The 20,650-nt window shown below is 33.0% G+C and overlaps 1 protein-coding gene across 1 annotated transcript; it reads right to left on the bottom strand.

The window, feature by feature from the left end:
* Positions 1-11,908: 11,908 nt before the first annotated feature.
* LOC131052891 (uncharacterized) lies at positions 11,909-13,131 on the bottom strand. The gene is made up of 2 exons (XM_057987531.2): positions 12,829-13,131; positions 11,909-12,701 (listed from the first exon to the last, which is right to left on the bottom strand). The coding sequence occupies exon 2, from the start codon at positions 12,691-12,693 to the stop codon at positions 12,010-12,012; it is 684 nt and encodes a 227-aa protein (XP_057843514.2). The 5' UTR covers positions 12,694-12,701; positions 12,829-13,131; the 3' UTR covers positions 11,909-12,009.
* Positions 13,132-20,650: the final 7,519 nt, after the last annotated feature.

Here is a 20,650-nt window from a genome sequence, read left to right as displayed (position 1 = left end):
AAAACCCTATGCATTACTCACCTCACATGAAGGTACTATAAAGTTGGGTTTCCTATTCAAGGATCTATTTATTTCTTTAATTTTAAAATTAATACTTTTCCTTAAATTGGTTTCTAATTTTCTAATTTTAAATATTAAATCCTAAGAGTGATTTAGAATTATAAAATTAGCTTTCCGAAATGAATTATTTTTAAATGAATATTAAACACTAGAAACCTATACGAGCTGAGCCTCGGAAGGAACAAGATCTGTATGGAGTTGTGATGTTTTCCATAAATTATGCCACTTATGTTGTGTTTCTATAGCTGTAATATTATGATGTATATTTGTTTATGAAATGGCTGACATGTGAGATGCAAAATCAGAGAGCCTATTTGGTAAAAATGAATTAATTAAAATATTTGGTAAAAATGAATTAATTAAAGAAATGTTCTTATACACAATTTAAAAGGAGCATTTCAAAGCCATTAATGTGAGTTATTCATATCCAAGAAACTCTTTTCATTAATTTCAACTACTAATTGATTTAACACAAAGAACAATTGTATTTTCATTAGACTTCAACTAGCTCAACTCCTACCACAATCCATCATGCAGCGATCTCTAGCAATCTCTATTTAGAGTACAAATTCTCGACTTTTAACTCTTTCAAGCCCTTTCTAAAACTTGGATATCAGCCTATTGAAATAATTTCTCTAGCTTTTACAGAACTTGTGATCTTCTCTCCTCTCACAGAAAGATTCTCTCCTTCTTTTGACAAAAAAAAATAATAATAGACACAAAATGCTACATAACAATACATATGAAATTGCTTCTAAAAGAAGATAAAACTTTATATTGAAATAATTTCTCCAGCTTTTACAAAACTTGTGATCTTCTCTCCTCTCATAGAAAGATTCTCTCCTTTTTTTGACAAAAAATAATAATAATAGATACAAAATGCTACATAACAATACATATAAAATTGCTTCTAAAAGAAGATAAAACTTTATATTCATTCAAAACTAAATACAAATCACTTCTTGATCATATGATCAAATGATCAAAGATAAAAACTTACTTACAATTTTCCTCTTTATTTAGAGGTCTTTGGCACATGAATGCTAACTAAAAGTTTAAAAAACAGACATGTAAATAGCTTTTTATGCAAATTATATTTTTTATAAAACATATCTTGAACTGCAGTGAAAATCTTGATCTAAATTTTAGTTTTAGCTCTTCCAAACTAGAGTTCTTCCTATACAAATGAAAAAAACTACCAATATTTTATTTTTATCTCATGCATTGATATCATCCAATTGGAAAAATTAACATGCCAACAGAAACAAAGATGAGGTGATGAAGCCAAACGTTGTGGGGAAAGCCAATGACAAAAAAAAGCAAAGGCGTGGCAAGTACCAATTGCATGATGGGGGTCACATCCACTGCCTTAATCTTGCTAATAATTTTAAACCCTAAGTCTAAGTGCAATGGAAAATGGTATTAGGGATCCTATAGTCCCAATAAATCATTTGGAAACACGAGGAACACAAGGAAAATACAAAATTTAATTTAATTACTTAAATTATTAAAATTAATAAATCAAAAACCCTTATGCATTTTTCATTTCAGAAGATGAATACAAGTCAAAAATCAAATCAATAACGAAGCCGTGGGAACTGATTTCTACCTCGACATTATGCAGCCATCTTTCACTCTCCCAAAACAGCTGATATGAGGAGGTTCTGGTCGAATTACATCAGCCTGCACATCTTCCACGTAACGTTTTCCATGGTCATTTAAAAGGTTGTCATACTCGACTAGGTAATACTCTGAATCAGATGAAATGATCCTATCTCGGAACCAACACTGAAAAATGCCCCCATCTGAACGACAAACCTCAACCATACAACCTTCCTTGAATTTCATGTTGTTCATATGGATCCCTGCATTCCGCAAATACGAGGAAACGAAAACAAAAGCAAAGTTAGAAATGACCAAATAAAATCTGATTCTCTTTTTTAAACCTCACATTGATATACAGAGTACTCTCACGTCACTTTAAAAAATAGAAAAGTCTGATAAACTAAGAAAACTAAGATCTCTTCACATGAGCTGAAAAGAGACAATAATGTACACCTGTGGCTGCCAAGCATTGCAGATCTAATAAGAAGCTCTTTAAAACTCTTAAAGAAAATAAAAATTAGAATTTATAGGAACAATTAACTATTTTTGGACTTTATTAAGACTTTATTAATAATTAGAGAAGTTTTTCTTTTCATATAAAAAAAGACACAGATATATGGTAAATCAATCAGCAATTATTAGACTTTAATAATAAAAATTAATAATAAATAAATCAAACTTTTCTAGACCTGTGATGTTCCAGAAACAAACCAAAAGAAACCTTCTAAAAATGAAAACAGCTACATAAAATAAAAAATATAAAGATATATGATAACACCTTTTTTTAAAGAAAAAAAAAAAAAAAGTCTAACATTCTTTTCTTGAATTGTGTAAGATTATAAAAATGAATATCACTAGAAGAAATTAAAAGACAAAACAATCTTTAACATCTTGCAATTGAACTTTAAGTTACTGCAGAAAGCAATTGAACTTTAAATTAATGCAGAAAGCAAGCAGAACAATGATAACAAACCAAATAAACCATAGCAAATATGATCTCTCTAATAAAAAATAAAAAATAATGAGAAAGACTTATCAAAGAGACCCTGAATTCTATGTGATAAAATTCTTATATGTATAAATAAAATAAAACAACTAAGGTAGAGAGAAACATGAAAATAAGATTTTGTTTATATTTCTACTTTCTAAGTTTTATCATATTTAAAAGAAATTTTTAATTTTTTTTTCTAGAACTATTACATAAAATAAAAAATATTAACACTTTTTTTTGTCAAAAACAAAAATATAATCAAAGAAATTTTAAAAAACAAAAGAAATTAATTCCAAAATGAATTCATTTCATGTGATAAAATTCTTATAAATATAAATAAAATAAAACAACAAGGTTGAGAGAAACAAGAAAACAAGATTTTCACTTTCTAAATTTTATTATATTTAAAAAAAATTATTATTTCTTTTTTTCAATAAAAGTGGATTATTCCACTAAACTTTTTTTATTAATATTTTTTTATTTTTGACACAGGATTCAAAGAGCATACCAGAGGAAAGAACCATGGGAAGAAAACCTCCGGTCAGAGCTCATAAAATAAACCTATAGTATCTAACGGATCAATTTATACACCCCGTCCAAAACCACATACAAAATGCGGGCACAACACATATAATATTAGTTTTGCATAGAGCCCATATGACAATTTGCCAAAAAAACCCATCAGATAATTTTCAAATGTAGAGTCCATAGCTGCTATCAATGGAAGAAGACAAAATTTCCAAAGCCCTGTGCCAAATCCCATGAGCCAAAAACCTTCCTACCAAAAAAGAAAGTATCAAAAAACCTTTGGAAAAACACTATTATATCAAATACCATGACCTCGAACTCTTCTCACAACGAACATGAATACTTGAAATGAAAGGGGAAAGCATGAATAATTATCATCATAAAATTTTACATTGACGTTACTCAAGAAAATCATATGACTATTGCTGCAAACCTTCCCATACCCTAGAAGGAATTTCCTCAAAACCCACCTCTCGTTGATTAGCATTGCTATCAATGGCTAAATTTGCCAAATAATCTGCAATCTTATTAACTTCTCTATAACAATGGGATACCAAGAAAGATTCAAACAATTCTAATTTTTGTAAAATGGGATCAAGAATATACTGCAAATTCCAACAATTTGATTTCTTTTTCATAACACATTGAATAATCACCATAGAATCACCTTCAATTATTAAGTCCTTAATTCGCAAAGAGATTGCCATATCCAATCCAAAAGCTAAAGAATGAAATTCCGCATAATTGTTAGTGTTAAAACCAATAGCATGACACTTAGCTCGAACAAAATTTGCATTGTGATCATAAATTACCATGCCTACCCCAGCCGGCCCAAGGTTACCATGAGAGGCCCCATCAAAATTCAGTTTAAAGAGCCCCTGCGGAGGAAGTTTCCATCTAGCAGAGCATCTCTTGCCTATTGCATCATTTTTTTTTTAAATTGAACCATGAGAGGGTAAAACTGACAGCAGCTTCCAAACTCTAGTAACTCTACTATCCCAGTGTGAAAAAGAAGTAAGATTTTCCAAATTCTTATACATAAATGACAAAGTAACCTCAAAGATTGAAGACTCAATTTTTAATAGAACCTCAGACATAGGAGACCTTGTTTTTTTAAATATCTTGTTGTTTCTCTCTAGCCAAACATTCCAAATCACAATAGATGGAGATATGATCCAAAGGCATGCATAAAAAGATGAGGCAAACATAAAGGGCCAAGATCTAAAATGAGAAATGAGATCCTTACCAATAACAAAGGATATATTTAACTTCTCAAACAACCACTGCCAACATTCATAAGCATAATCACAATGTAGGAACGGGTGTGAAGAAGATTCCAAATTTTTGTTACAAAGGACACAAGGGAAAACAATAGTAATACCAAGCCTATCTAGTCTCATACTTGTAAGGACTCTATCCTGAACTGCCAACCAAGCAAAGGCTCCAGCTTTGGGAAGACAAGCCAAATGTCAAAATAGCTTATAAGGCCAAGAAGATAAATCTTTAGCAACCATAAGAGAGTTGTAACCATCTTTAACAGTGTACTTACCAAAAATATTCTTTGTCCAAATAAGTTCATCCTTAGAATCAGAAAGAAGTACAATTCTATCCCCCAAAATCTTTTCAAAATCTAATTTCATGCTTTGATCAACATCTAAGAAATCAATCGACTTCCATCTAGCTAGCTTAAGGGGTCCACTAGTCACAATTTCAAAATAATCTACTACAAAAACACCCCAAAGGGAGGAAAGAACAGTGATCAGAGGAGACCAATCCCTAATATTCACCAAAGAAGTGTGTCCATTCCATACTTCATCCCAAAATCTGACCTTTCTACCATTATGAACAATCCATGAGAGATGAGGCAAAATAACTGATCTACATTTACAAAGGAAATTCCAAATAGTAGAACCCGAAGGCAAATTTGAGACTTTCAAAATGTACTCTCTCAGTCCATTATTTAAATATTTGGCAAACATAATCTGTGCCCATAAGGAGCTAGGCTTGTCATATAATCTCCAAACCAACTTAGCACCTAAGGCAAAATTCTGATCCTCTAGACTCTGAATTCTTGTTCCAACAAGTTCCTTAGGCAAACATACCATATCCCATGCAACTAAAGGGAGTTTCTTCTTGCCATCTTTATTATTGTTCCAAAGAAAATCTCTAAGAGTATCCTGTAAACTAACAATGGTTGCTTTTGGAGACTTCAAAACAGACATGAGATATATGGGAACAACATTCAAAACAGACTTGATGAGAATAATTTTACCCGCCAAAGTTAACCATCTATGATTCCATGAGAGAATTCTTTTAGAAATGACTGAAATAATTTTATCCCAAAAACCAATCTTCTCCAGTTTGACAAAGAAAGGAATCCCAAGGTAAGTATATGGAAGATTTCCAGTCTCAAATCCCCAAAAGGATTGCAACCTATGCTGAACCAGTTGTGATGTATTGAGGGAAAAAATCTTTGATTTATCACCATTCACTTTCTGACCAGAAAATGATGCATAATTTTGTATTATTCCTTTAATCACTTTTGCCTCAACTAACGAAGCATGTCCAAATAATAGAGTATCATCTGCAAAGAGACAATGAGAAATACTTTGGGGAATATTCTGAATCCTTATACCTTTCCAAAGCCCCCCCACTTTAGTAGCCCTAATAGCCCAACTAAAGGTTTCAGCTAGGAGAATAAACAAAAAAGGAGAAAGGGGATCTCCCTGTCTCAAACCCCTAGAGGAAGTGAAAAAAGCACAAGGAGAACCATTAATTAAAACCGAGAATCTTGCAAAAGAAATATATGCACGAATCCACTTGACCCAAGCCTTGGAAAAACCTAACTTCTCAAGAACGACACATAAAGCCCCCCCACTCTACTCTATCATAAGCCTTCATCATGTCTAGTTTAAGTATCATGGTCGGGGTTCTTTGGGTGGAAATAGAATGTAGCACCTCATGTGCTACAATTGCACCCTCTGTCATCTCCCTTTCGAGAACAAAACCACCTTGTTCCAATGAAATGATCCTAGGTAGAATTTTTCCCAACCTAAGGGAAATTGCCTTCGTAAATATCTTATACAAAGTGTTACATAAAGCAATGGGCCGGAAGTCAGCAAAAGTCTTAGTATCCTCTTTTTTAGGAATAATTGCAATCATTGTAGTATTAAGTTCTTTTAAAACGGACCTATTTCTCCTAGATTCCTCGAGAGCCAATAAAACATCATTTCCCACAAAATCCCAACATTTTAAAAAAAATAAAGGAGTAAAACCATCTAGTCCCGGGGCTTTATCCGGATTCATGGAAAAGAAAACACTCTTAACTTCTTCTAAGGAAAAGGGAGACATCAACATCTTATTGTCTTCCAAAGATACTAAAGGAGGAATATTAGATATAATATCATTGCTGAGATTGTCATTTTCCGAAGATAATAATGACTTAAAAAACCTAACTGCCTCTGAAGCAATGTCCTCTGGCTCTGTCAATAAATTCCCATTCTGACACTGAATACAAGATATCCTATTCTTACATCTTTTAATCTTAGTTGAAGAATGAAAAAAATTTGTGTTACTATCACCATCTGAAAGCCATAACTCTCTAGATTTCTGTCTCCAATAGATTTCCTCTCTAGCTAACACCTCCTCAAGTTGTAATTTTAGTGACTTCAATTCATAAAAAACTTGTGGCACCATACCATGTTGAAGCACATGAGTATTAAAACACTCAATCATATCTTGAATCCTTTATTTCTCCTCAAAAATGTTCTTAAAATGCAAGATATTTCATTCCCTAATATTCAATTTTAAATAACTTAACTTCTTAGCAATATGAAACATATGGGACCGAGAACAAAAAGGAGCAAAATTCCACCATTTCATAAGCGGAGGTAAAAAGGAAGAATCCCTAAACCACATGGGCTCAAATTTAAATGGAGACTTAAAAGAAGCCCTATCCTCAATAACTGAAAGGGAAATTGGAAAATGATCAAAACCTGAGACCGGTCGAATAGAAGAAAATAATTCAAAATATGAATCAATCCAATTCTCAGTTAACAAAGACTGATCTAATCTCTCAGCAATCTGAGAAAAATCCCTTCTCATGTTTGTCCATGTGAAAACCCCATTCTGAGACTTATGATAAAAAAGGCTCATATCAGAAATGAAATCCCCAAAGTCATCCATAATCCTTTTATTAGGGAAAACACCTCCTTTTTTCTCATCTAAATCAGTGATAGCATTAAAATCACCCCCGAAGATAATAAAGGAACCATGTTTTAAGGGAGAAGAAATCCTCTTTAATTCACCCCATAACTTTCTCTTCCCTTGAATTCTTGATGGAACATAAATGTTAAAAAGCCATAATTTAACCTTCGAAATCTTGCTTATAACTAAAGCCAACATCCAATTTGTAGCAGATGCCACTAACTGTACCTCAATATTATAATTATTCCAAAGCAGTGCCAAACCTCTTGAAGCACTACAAGCCGGAGAAGAAAGAAAATTTCACCTTCTCCAAGATGAAAAAACCAAATCAGCAGACTCCTTTGACAACTTTGTTTCTTGCAACATAAAAATATCACACTTTTGGGACTTAATTAAGCGTCTCTTGTTAGGGGCATTTAAGCCCCTAACATTCCAAGAAATAATTCTCATTGTCCTCGAAGGGAGGCTGAAGCTCCCCTCTTCCCAATAATCGGAGAATTTTTGCTTTCCCCAAAGCAACCTTGCAAATTACATTTTAGAGCCCCTGGCTCTCTTTTTTTACGCTTACAGGAGGTAGGCATGTTTTCTTAGGCCTATTATATAAAATCCAAAATTCAATAAATAGAGCTAAAACTAAGGTATGTTATTAAATACCAATATTACAACAACCCACTCCAAAATTTAAATTGATTCCAAAACTTTAATTTTTTTCATTTTCTTAATTAGATGACTAAAACAAAGGTCTTTGTAAAAAATAATAACATGAAATAGATATCAATTACCTAATTAAAAAAAATACAAAGATTCTGAAGACTTGAAAAAACCCAGATTGATCCTTGTAAATCCTCCAACTCAAACACTTGTATATTCTTATATTCTATTTAATTTATGTTTTATGTTTTTTAATTACAGGTCATTTATTTTAAGAAAATATATAAAAAGTGAGAAATAAGTTCAATTATCATTTCTTTCACTGATGAAGCAAGACCAGATATAAACACTCCAGCAACGTACAAATACTGTTTTGGAGCGGCGCGTTGGACAGTAATTAACTTCCGCAGGAGGACAGAAAACTTTATTATGATACGTATTGTTTGTTTAGACAAATTCCATATTTATTACTGAAGGTGCCGTAAAATATAGAAATTATCTTTGTGATTCTTCTTTTCAAACTCTAATGTTGTACTTTCTATATTTAGAAAGCACGTTGCGTAAGTAATATATTAGCTAATAGACAAATTCTAGTACCGTTAGAAATAAAAATTATTTTTGAACTGTGATTTTTCTTTTCAAATTTAGAGTTGACTCAGAGTAGTTTTAGTGAGTTTTTTCAAGTCTTTTTAAATAAAAATTATATCTATTATTTCAAAATATTTTAAATAAATCAGTTTCTAAATTTACATTTAAGATAATCTTATTTCAAATATTTAAATTAAATTGATTATAAAAAAAAATAAAAACTGTCTTAAAATTTCATATTAAAATATTTTAAAAATTATAAACAATGATATCTTATTATTTCAAAATATTCTAAGACCATTTTGACCATCAAATTCCAGACCTTAACCAACATAAGCTTAATTATACAAAAACTAGACAACGTAATAGAATCTGATTTTGCAATTATTAATCCAGTTGTGGATTTTAAGACAAACACAACAAAATACAGAATAGATGGGTGTGTACATAATGCGATCTCCGCAGTTGGCTTGGGTAGAATGAAAGGAAAACACATTGCTTACGTAAAAGAAAAATTCCGTTACAAATCTACGATAATTCTGTCAGTAATCGAATACAATCTTTTGCCCTAAAACTCACTAAAAGTATATCATGATGAAACTGAATAGATAAAAAATGAATATACTAACGATTCCACTAATTTTAATAAGATCTTTAAAACTCTGCTACTAAAGAAGGAAAAAAGAAATTACTACTATTTACAAAAATAAATAATTATTTTGGGACTTTTAAAAAAAAAAATTCATTTTTAGATCAAGGTATAAAAAAGAAATGACAAGTAATTCCGAAAACAATATAAAAATGTTTAGATATAGAAATGTGATAAATCATATTATCAAATTTTTATAGACCATTGACAAAACTCTAAGAAACTAATGTTCTATAGACAAACCAAAAGAAACCTTCTAAAAATGAAAACACCTTTGTTTAGAAAAAAATGAAAAGAAAAGTCTAGCTGCTCCTTTCTTGAACTTTATAAGATTATAAAAATGAATGTTAGTATAAGAAATTAAAAGATAAAAAAAATTGTAACATCTTCCAATTAAAACCAAAATTAATTTAGAAACTATATATAAGGAAAAGAAGAACAATATAACAAACCAAATAAACCAAACAAAGACTTGAAATCTAGGTGGTAAAATATTTATAAGTATAAATAGAATAAAACAACTAGGGTGAGAAGAAACAAGAAAATAAGATTTTCATTTATATTTTCACTTTCTAAGTTTTATGATATTTAAAAGAAATTTGTTATTTTATTACTAGAACTACTACATAAAATAAAAAATATAAACATATTTTTGTCAAAAGTAAAAATATAGCAAAATAAATTTTCAAAACAAAAAAAATTAATTCCATTAAAAAATTCTGAAATGAATTGCTAGGTAAAAGGTACTAGAGGCTACAACCCTTGTATATTTTTAAGCACCTCAATAAATTAGAAAAAATCAAATTGAAATAATTAAACTATTCAAAAATAGAGCTAAAACTAAGGTATGTCTTTTAAATAACAATATTATAGCAATGCACCCCAAAATTTAAATTGACTTCAAGACTTTAATTTTTTTATTTTATTAATAGATGAGTAGGACAAAGATCTTTGTGAAGGTTAACAACATGAAACAAAAGATATCAATTATCTCAAGAAGAAAAATACAAAGATTCTGAAAACTTACAAGAAAAAACCAAAATTGATCCTTGTATATAATCCAACTCAAACACTTTAAATAGGTCACAACTTAAGGAACTCGCACGACACCAAAACACACATCAATACTCAAACTTTTGGCCTTTCAAAACCTTGTTATATTCTGAAAAATTATAATTACAAGTTCAAATGGAAGGCATCTTCTTCTTCTTTTTTTAAGAACTAATAATTTGTATTTTATATTTGTATAGTACTTTGTATGATGTTGTAAATCTTTTGTTATAATATTAGTTTGTATAATATTTTAAATCTTTTTAATAATATTTAATTTAAAGATAATGTTACATTTTGTTAGTTGCATGCAGATTATTTCAAAAGAATTACAAAAAGTGACAAATAGGTTCAATAACTTTTTCTTTTAAATTATTTTAATATTTTATTTTCCTTCTAACATATAAATTAAATTTATTAATTAATTCTACTACAAGAAAATTTCCTATTTCTACATAAAGAATATTTAATTTTAACCAATTCATTTTCACTAAATATTTAAATTTAACAAAATAATAAAAACTAAGTTTATCTATGGAAAAAATAAAAATTTATGAACAGATTCAGTATTCATTTGTTTCAAGTTATCCCTAGTGCCGACGGATAAAGCCCTAATAGCTAACATAGTAAGGAGGGGCGACTTTCGAGTATTTATGCCCATAAACTATAATTTTATTGTGAAACCACTAACAGATAGATGCTATGAAAGTAAAGTGACATGAAATTTTTTCTATTCAATATATCATTTTCTGCAATCAGAGAGCAAGTACAAATTAGTAGAACGTATGCATTGACATGCTATTTTTTTCTAAAATTGTATAGATGACACTTCAAAACTTCAAATTATAAATAAAGTGTAAAAAAATATAGTAGGTAATATATATAGTAGTTTACTTCAAATTATAAATAAAGTGTAAAAAAATATAGTAGGTAATATATATAGTAGTTTAGAATGTTTATTATAAAAATTCAAATTTATTTAGAATATTTTGAAATGGAAGGATTTAGAATATGGAAGGATGTAGTTGTTTCTAATTTTATAATATTTTAATATGATTTTTTAGAATAGTTTTATTTTTTCATATGAATTTAGAAACTTGTCATAATTGAAATGATAGAATATAATTGATAAAATATTTTAATATGAATTTTTACAATATATTCTATTTTTTTATATATGAATTACTTAGTCATTTTAATTTTTTAAATATATTTAATAAGATTGTTATAGAAACTTGTCATACTATATATAATTTTAAAATTTAAATGTTTATTATTACTAAATTAGTAATTATTAATTGATTATCATTTAATGTTTATATATAATATAAATTAGTGTATTAATTTAGAAACTTATTTAGTAAATTTAAGATTTTTGCATATATTATTAATTTATCATTATTCTTTCATTAAGATAATGATTTTCATTTCTTCCCAAGAAAGATGTGCATTGACTTTCATTGCTTCAATTTATTACTTTTATATTTTTTGACAGTTAATATTTTTCTTAAAATGTCAAATGAAAGACATTGAAATGACTAAACCGTCATAAAAAATTCATATGACAGGTAGGGGTGACCGTCAAATTCCAGGCCTGCACACAAGAACCGACATCTCATAAGGCAATCTTGAAAGAATTTTGAATTACATATCACTGAAGGAAACTTACAAAGAAGTTAAGTTACATATCTTTTCTTGAGCACAACCGTGACAACTCCGATGAATGCTCATCATCAGAAATGTGCAATTCATGTCGAAGATTTCTCAGTAAAGTTTCTCGCTCCCAAGTTAAACACCCAGTCGAAGCATAAAAAGCTCTCATTGTGGAACGGTATGCACTCATTTCTAATTCGTGTTTTGAATTCTTCTTATCGGAATGTAACTCATTGCTACTGCTACTACTAGCTACAGAACACTCAATGTTTTCTTGCACAGGCAAAGCTGATTGTGCTACCTCATCATTATGCAGCCATCTTTCACGGTGCCAAAACAGCTGAGCACGGATAACAGATAGATGATATTTCCTCTCTAGTAATGATTCCATTAATTTTACAACAAATAATCTTCCACGTAAAACTTTGACAACTCTACCTGCCTTCCATGCATGATTATCATATACTTCAATAATATGCCCCGGAGCCAATTTCCTCATTTTTGTCATCTGCGGAGGCTCTGGTCGAACTGCATCGGCCCGTACATCTTCCACAACACGTTCTCCATTGTCATCTAAAAGATTGTCATACTCGACTTGGTAATAGTGTGCATTACATGAAATGATCCAAGCCCGGAACCAAGACTGAAATATACCCCCATCTGAACGGCAAACCTCAGCATTGCATCCTTCCTTCAATTTCATGTTGTTCATACGGGTCCCTGTATTCCACAAATACAAGGAAGCAAAACCAAAAGCAAGGTCAGAAATGAACAAACAACATCTAATTTTTGCAGAAAGCAATTATCAATTAATTGATAGTAAAACACAAAGATTCAGAAAACTTACGAGAGAAACCAAAGTTGAGCCTTATATTCCCTCCAATTCAGAGAAGGTCCAACTCAAGTTACAAAAGCCACAGCAATACTCAAAACCCTCACTACAGCAATGAATAATTATATTCCGAAGGAGCACAGAAAATTTTTAGCTATGAGGAATTTTATTATCATACGTATTGTTTCTTTAGACAATCTCCCTATTTATTAGTGAAGGTGCCGCTAAAAATAGAAAATATCTTTGTGATTGCTCTTTTCAAACAGAGGTTATGTTGTACTTTCTATATTTAGCGGGCACCTTATGTGAAGAATATTTTTGCGAATATACAAATTTTGCGGATAGAAATAAAAATTATTTTTCAACTGTGATTTTTCGTTTCAAACTTAAGATTGACTCAGAGTTGATGTCATAGTTTTACTGAATTTTTTTTTTCAACTCTGTTTTGGTTGTTTCTATAATTTTCTATCATTCGAAGATCTCAGTGCTCACAATGAAGATTAGAGATGTTTTAGATTATTAAAAATATTTGATAAAATATTATTAGTTATTTTTATTTTTTAAAATTAAAAATTAATATTTAATATTTTTATATCATTGTTTTATATTATTTTGTATAATATTTAAAAAAATAAAAATATTTTATTTCATTTATTTGATGTATTTTGTGCAGTTTTTTATTTGTTTAAATATAAAAAGTGATAAATAGATTCAATTGTCAATTCTTTCAATTTATTACTTTATTTTTTCTGGTGAATAAATTTACTACTTTATTTTATTACACCTAGTTTATTTATTTTTAGTTAATTACTTACATTGATAGTATTTTAATGCTTTAGTACCTTTTTTAAGTTGCAAATGAAATAATAGAAACTAGGTTCAATATTTGTATTGGTAGCATTTTAGTTATTTAGTAGTACATTTGTGAGTTGCATGTTGTTGGTTTTTTAAACTCACACTTAATGTCTTATTTCCTATATTTATGTCAAGAATTTTTTTAAGCATATTTATTGTCTTTTTAGACTGTGATTTTTGTTTTCAAACTTGGAGTTGATGTCATAGTTTCTACTGAATTTTTCAAGTCTATTTTGGTTGACTTATTTCTATGATTTATATCATTTGAAGATCTAATTATGAAGATTAGAGATGTTATAGATGCTTTTATTCTTTAAAAATATATGAAACAATATTATTATTTTTTTTAATTTTTAAAAATTAAAAATCTACATTTTTTTATATTATAAATCGAGAGACCAAAAAAGGAGGTTTATATAGATGAGTTTAGGGGAGGCAGAGCCTCAACAGTGAAACAAAAGAGATCTAGACGAGTGTCATATACAATGCACTAAAAAAAACTCCAAAATAAAGTTGTGTTCGTTGCCATAAGGTACTAGAGAAGGATTTCATCTTGGTCTTCCAGCCATGTGGTCCACCCCTATGGTCCTTCCATCCAGACCACCTTCTTCCTTTCCATGATTTGTATTCACATGTCTACCCTGTTAAAAGGGGGAGCTCTGGTATCCTGAAGCTCTTTAATCAATTTCTTTACTGCACTCTCAAAGGTGGTTTGATTTTATGCAATCCTTGCCCATTCATATCCATCTTGCATCTCATATATAAACATGGTGGCTCAGCCTTCTTTGAGGAACCGCAGAAGTTTGTTATGTTCAACATTCATCAGGAAGCAAACCTGTACAACAATTTTATAATGTGTGAGCTTTTTAAAAAAACTAGTAAGTTCCCTAGCATTACCTTGGAATTTCTCCTCATTTCTGAGTTTCCAAATAAACCAAAGGATAAAAAAAAGACAAAATTTGTCAAATTAAGTTAGCATCCTTTTTAAGATTATGGACGAAACCAGTAACTATATCATAAGTGAAGACATGCTCAATAATGGATACTTCAAACATTAACCAGATCTCCCTCGCAAAAGGGCAGTCAAGGAAGATGTGCCGAGCGGACTCAGGTTTATTGCAGACTGAACAGAGATCATATGTAGCTACATTATTCCAAATAGGCAATCTATCCAGTAAGAGTTGCCATTTGAAACACTTGATCTTAGGGGGGATGGGGGATTTCCAAAGGTTCTCAAAGGTTTTATACCAAGAGGTGGGGTTGTGGTGAACATTCCATAGGGTGTTGACATGGTCGATCACAGAGGTGTCCTGGTTAAGCAGGTTGTAGATAACATTGGATTTAATTTTGGGGAGGGAGAGCCATCCTTCCATGGGAATGAGAGGTACCTGTGGACCTCAACATGAGTGTTCTTAGGAAGATTGAGGGTCTTATAGGCATTCTGAATCATATTGTAGGTCCGCTTATGCGAAGTAGGGAGATTAAATTTACTACTAAGTTCCTCCCAAGTGATGAGGTTGTCATTTTCTAGGATATCCATAAGATACTTGATCCCCTTATTATGCCAAAATCTAGCAGAACAACCTTGGGTTAAGGCCAGTGGCTTAGAGCTATGGTGGAGGTTCCACCATATTGACCTTTCACCATGTATAGTGTTATCACAGTCAATGCTAGAGTTACAAATAAGTCTACGCACATGCTCCCAGGCTTTCCAGATGGACTTAAAGACCCAGGTGCCTTGGACAGACACCGAGAAACTTTTAGCAAGTAGATCAGTGAGTGGGAGGGCTTTCCATGATTTGGCAGCCTTGGGGAATCCATTTTGAATGTTGTTTCTAATAAGAATCTTCCAAGGTTCTTGCCCATCTAGTGCATGAAATATCCACTTGGCGGCAAGGGATATTCCTTGCAACTTAAGATCCTTAACGCCCAAGCCTCCAAGCTTTTTGTCTAAGTGGCACCAGGCCCATTTCATCGCATGGGCCTTTCTTTTGCCCTTACCATCAGACCAGAGGAAGTGTCTGATAGCCTTTTGGATTTCATAAATTTGATAATTGTTAAACATCCAAACTGAAGAGTAGTAGATATTGTATGAGGAGATGATTTTTTGACATACTTGAACCCTACCTGCTAGGGAGAGGATCCTATTATCCCACTTGTTGAGTTTCCTATCAATTTTCCCCTTAACCCAAGTCCACATGTCTCAAAGAGAGGGAGACATAGAGAAGGGGATACCGATATACTTGACAATCATGTTGGGTCCTCCCCATGAGTACCCGTCTTGTTGTAACTAGTCTGGAGGTTCATCTTTCTAGCCAAGCAGAATAGATTTGGAGCTGGAGATCCTGGCTCCAGAGGCTTTACCAAAGGTGTCAATTTTTAGGTTGAGGGAATCGATGTTTTGCCTAGAGAGCTCCAGGAAAAAAGAGGTATCATCAGCAAACTGGATATTGAGCAATTCAGAGTCATCCGCCAGCACAATGCCATGGACTCTAGGAGATAGAAGAGGGCATCTGAGGCAATAACAAACAGAGCAGGGGCAAGAGTGTAGCCCTGCCTAATGGATCTAGAGAGAGGAATAGGTTGGGATTGGGTTCCATTAACTTCAATCATGGTGGAAGCATCTTTGAGGAGAAGTCAGACATAGTCATAGAACTCGTTAGGGAAGACAAAAGCTTGGAGCATCATGAGGATGAAATCCCACTCGACTCTGTCATAGGTTTTTTCAAAGTCCACAAGGAACATGGTAGCATCCTGGTTAGAAGTTCTGGCCCATTCCATGGATTCCCAACTAGTGACAAGGTTTTCCAATATGTATCTTCCTTTAATGAATCCAGTTTGGGTAGAGAAAATGAATTTTGGAATAATTTTTTCAAGGCGGGTAGCTAAGGCTTTGGCAAGGATTTTATAGGAGATGTTAAGGAGGGTGATTGTCCTCTAGTTCTTTATGAGCATTTTGTCTCCTTCTTGAGAGATGAGTTTAACAATACCTTTATTTATGAATTCCCCCATGGTGCCATTGTCAAGAGCTTCATTGTATATGTCATAGAGGTCATGTGTGACCCATTCAAGATTGGCTTTGTAGAACTCCGCAGTGAGACCATCGGGGCCTGGGGCCTTATTATCCTTGAGGGCCTTAATGGCATCGGCAATTTCTTGTATAGAGATCCTGGCTCTGAGAAGGAGAGCATCATCCTCAGGGTTTAGGGATGATAATACTACATTTGTGTCGAGCCTCTTTCAAGGCTTCATTATCTTCTGAGGTAAAGAGAGTTCTATAGAACATTTCAAAGGCCTCTTTCATATCATTGAGATCTAGGAGTTCCTTGTTGTCTACAGTTATTCTCTCAATTTTTTCTCTGTTTTGCTTCTGCTTAAGGAGGTTAAAGAAGATTTTGGAACCTTTATCTCCAAATTGTAGCCAGTGGTTGTGAGCTCTAATGAAGGCCCCCCTAATTTTGACTTGCTGGTGCTTCCTGAGGATATCTCTGGCTTTAGAGACACGCTAGGCCAAGGTAGGGGAGGAGGGATTAGACTGAATATCCTATTCTAAGGAATGGAGGCAATGGGTGAGAGTTTTTTCCATGGCTCTAGAGTCCTTGGCTTTCTTTTGGCCAATAGTTTGGAGTACTTTCTGCTAGGAGGAAACATTCCTTGTCCACCTAAGGGTGCAGGATTGGGGAAGTTGAGGCTAAAGGTTGAAGAGCCTGACCACCTTAATGGCACCTAGAACATCTTGGTCTTTGAGGAGGGAGGTGTTGAGAATAAATTTCTTACTAGAGGAGCTACTGATAGGGATAGTGTTTCTAGTGTTAATTACCACTAGGATAGGAAAGTGGTCAGAAAGGGTAACTGGCAAGATAACAACCGCACTCCCTAAGTGATTAGGGGAGAAGGAGAAGAAGTCGTTATTAACATAAAATCTATCCAGTCTGGAGTAAATGTGATTGGGACCTTGTTGAAATTTGCACCAGGTGTACCATAGGTTAGAGACAACAGTTTTAGTACCCTCAAGGGGGGTCAAATAACTGAAGTTTTTGTTTAAGTTTGTCCCAATGAGGTTTTTCTGCATTCTTCCATTCAAAAGGAATTCCCCCAGCCTTGTCATCTTGATGCTCAATCATATTGAAGTCTCCAGCCACTATTCAAGGGATACTTGGGAGGGAAGTTAGCCAGATCCAAAGGGACACTCTTTCCTTGTAGTCATTAGGTGCATATATAGAGCATACGCCAAAGATGCAACCCCTAATATCAAGGGTAGCCCAGGTTGCTCTATTACATGGGGAAATCTCTGTATCCCTAATGTTTCTTGCCCACTTAGGGGAGATAAGAAGGCCAACTCCTCCCTTTCCTTTCAGGTGGTTGGTGCAAATTTTGATTGCATCTCGCCAGATAAAGTCAAGTGAGCTGTCAAGATGGAATCCCATGGATTTAAGTTCTTGCAGCATCAAGAAATTTAAATTCTTGTGATGGCTCAGAGAGCTTTTGATGACAAACTTCCTATCAGGTGACTCAAGGCCTCTAATATTCCAAGAGATGTATTTCATTAGAGAGGAGGGTTAAGAGGTTCAACTAGGGAGACTGCAAGGATCTCTAGATTTCTTCTTATTCTTGGAACCCATAGGCCTACCTTTCTTCTTAGCCAAGGAGGATCCTTTTATAAGTTCGTCCTCATCTTCACTAGCTTCAGATGGTTCATTCCTAGTAGCTGCAATTCCTCCTATGCCGGATCCAAGCATCTGGGAGTCTGGAAAGCCAAGGAGCACTGTGCTAGACCTAATTTCCTCAAGACCCTTATTGGTGTAGATTACTTCAATAACATGATTATCTTCTAACTCTTTGAGCATAGAAGTTGTCGAAGGGTTGGTGTTATTAACTTTAGGGGTAAGCCCTGTAGGTGATGAGGAGTCCGAATTCTTGGGGGTTTCAGATCTGATCATCAAACTTGCAGGGTTATCACTGGTGCTAGCAATATCAGCACTTCGACTAGGGTTCTCAAGTTTTTTAACCATTTTTTAACCACAGAGTTCGTCGGGGTTCGAGCGAGAGTGGGTGAGCAATTATTTGTAGGGAGGGGGTAATCACAGATGCCTGTTACTTGGCTGATAATTGGGATAGTAGGATGGCTTTGATTCAGGGCGTTTAGGTTGCTAATTTTCCTCCTTTGTTTCCTAGAAGTGACCAACTAAAAACAGTCAGAGGGCGATTCTGTAGGACCAATTATTGGGTTAGAGGCTGGACTGAGGTGTTCAGAGACAAGGGGTGTGTGATCAATGTGCATGGGTTTTGATTCTAATGAATTGGTGACAGGAATAGCGGCTTCTTCATTAACAGGGAGCGGGGTGGATGAGTCTTGATAAATCTTGGTTCTAGGGTTTAAGGATGCATCAGATGAGTTAATGTTGGGTTTATTTTTTTTGCGAGTAATGATAGGGAAATTTTTCCGAAGATGCCCTTCTCTTTTGCAGAGAAAGAATGCATTTAATCCTCCAAGCATTTCAATAGGGTAGACAAAAGTTTCTTCATTAATGTTTAGGGTTAAAGATGGTGGGATATCAATCCCTGGCTTAATCGATACAAGCATTCAGGAATCCAGGTTAGGGACGAGGCAAGTCATTTCATCAATACTGATTGTTTTTCCAAAAGGTTTCATTAACTGTGGAAGAAAACACCAAAGGAAGGGGGCACATCCTTGAGAATGACCCACCTAGGGGAGGACAGTGTGAGAACCTCTTCACCAACCGCCTCTAGAGAACAAGCTAGGGCATGGAAGGAAGTATTCTCAACTATCCAGTATTGATGTTTTAGTGCCTCCCTTTGAGCCTCATGAGTGTTAAAGAAAATAAGGTAGAGACCCTTTTGAATTTGTCTGCAGAATGATATTTTAAGCCCTAATTTTAATTTCCAGAGGTTATGAAACCAATCATCTAAAAATTTCCTAGGTGGACATTTCTCAACAACAACACATGCAAAGAAAATGGCCGTATTGCTTAACCTAGTCTTTTCCGAGGCAATTTCATTCAACATTTCTATATTGGGCGAAATGCAGAAGGAATCCGAGATAGTTCTAGGGCACTTACCTTCCTCACTGGATCATTCTTTGCCAGGAGCCTTAGAAAATCGCACATTAGGGTTGACTCCATTTGCAGGCGGGGAGATGGTTTCAGCGAAGGATTTTTTTGGTGGAGACTTAGCTTGATCGTTCTTTGCCAGGAGCCTTAGAAAATCGCATGTTAGGGTTGACTCCATTTGCACAAGCGACCAGGTAGGTGGGGGGTGCTACGAATTAATTGAAGCCCAGTATTAATTTGCAAACAGAAGGAAAGAAAAAAAGGGAAAAAAGAGCAGTGGATAGGAATTTCAAACTGGGTGGAGGAGAATTAACCCCTCCACATAGATGTCAAGGTGTCCATGTCACCAAGGTCACCTCGAGCAGCTCGCAAACAACCAGTCTTAGTGTTCGCAGACCCTGAGGTTCGCAGATGCCCAAAATCTACATTTTATATTTTTATATTATTGTTTTATATTATTTTGTATAATATTGTAAATCATTTTCAAGAATATTTTCTTTTCTTTATTTGGTGTTATTTTTTAGGTGCATGTAGTTTTTTTGTTTTTTTTAAATATAAAAAATTGATAAATAGATTCAATTGTCATTTTTTTCAATTTGTCTTAATCTTTAATTTTCCTTCCAACAAGTAGATAAATTTGTTAATTTGCACATATTTTATTTAATTTTAGTTAATTCATTTTGACCAAATATGTCATTTGGACAAAATAACAAAAATTAGATGTAATACTTATATTGATAGTATTTTAGTCAATAGTGGGTTGTTGTGATGGTTAAGTTGCACGGTTGGTTCATAGCTCTAGGTTAAAAGAGTTTACCCCTTAAAAAAAATATTGATAGTATTTTAGTGCTTTAGTACATTTTGTTAGTTGCATTGTTTTTTTTTAGAAAAATATAAAAAATTATAAAGAG

Source organism: Cryptomeria japonica, chromosome 7 (genome assembly GCF_030272615.1).
Source record: "Cryptomeria japonica chromosome 7, Sugi_1.0, whole genome shotgun sequence".
NCBI classification, from domain to species: Eukaryota; Viridiplantae; Streptophyta; class Pinopsida; order Cupressales; family Cupressaceae; genus Cryptomeria; species Cryptomeria japonica.
Note: the sequence above shows the minus strand (reverse complement) of the source record. Positions and strands in the feature narration are given on the sequence as shown.

Excerpts from the sequence above, each read along its gene's own strand:
- LOC131052891 (XM_057987531.2), bottom strand. The coding sequence starts at position 12,693 with ATGAACAACATGAAATTGAAGGAAGGATGCAATGCTGAGGTTTGCCGT.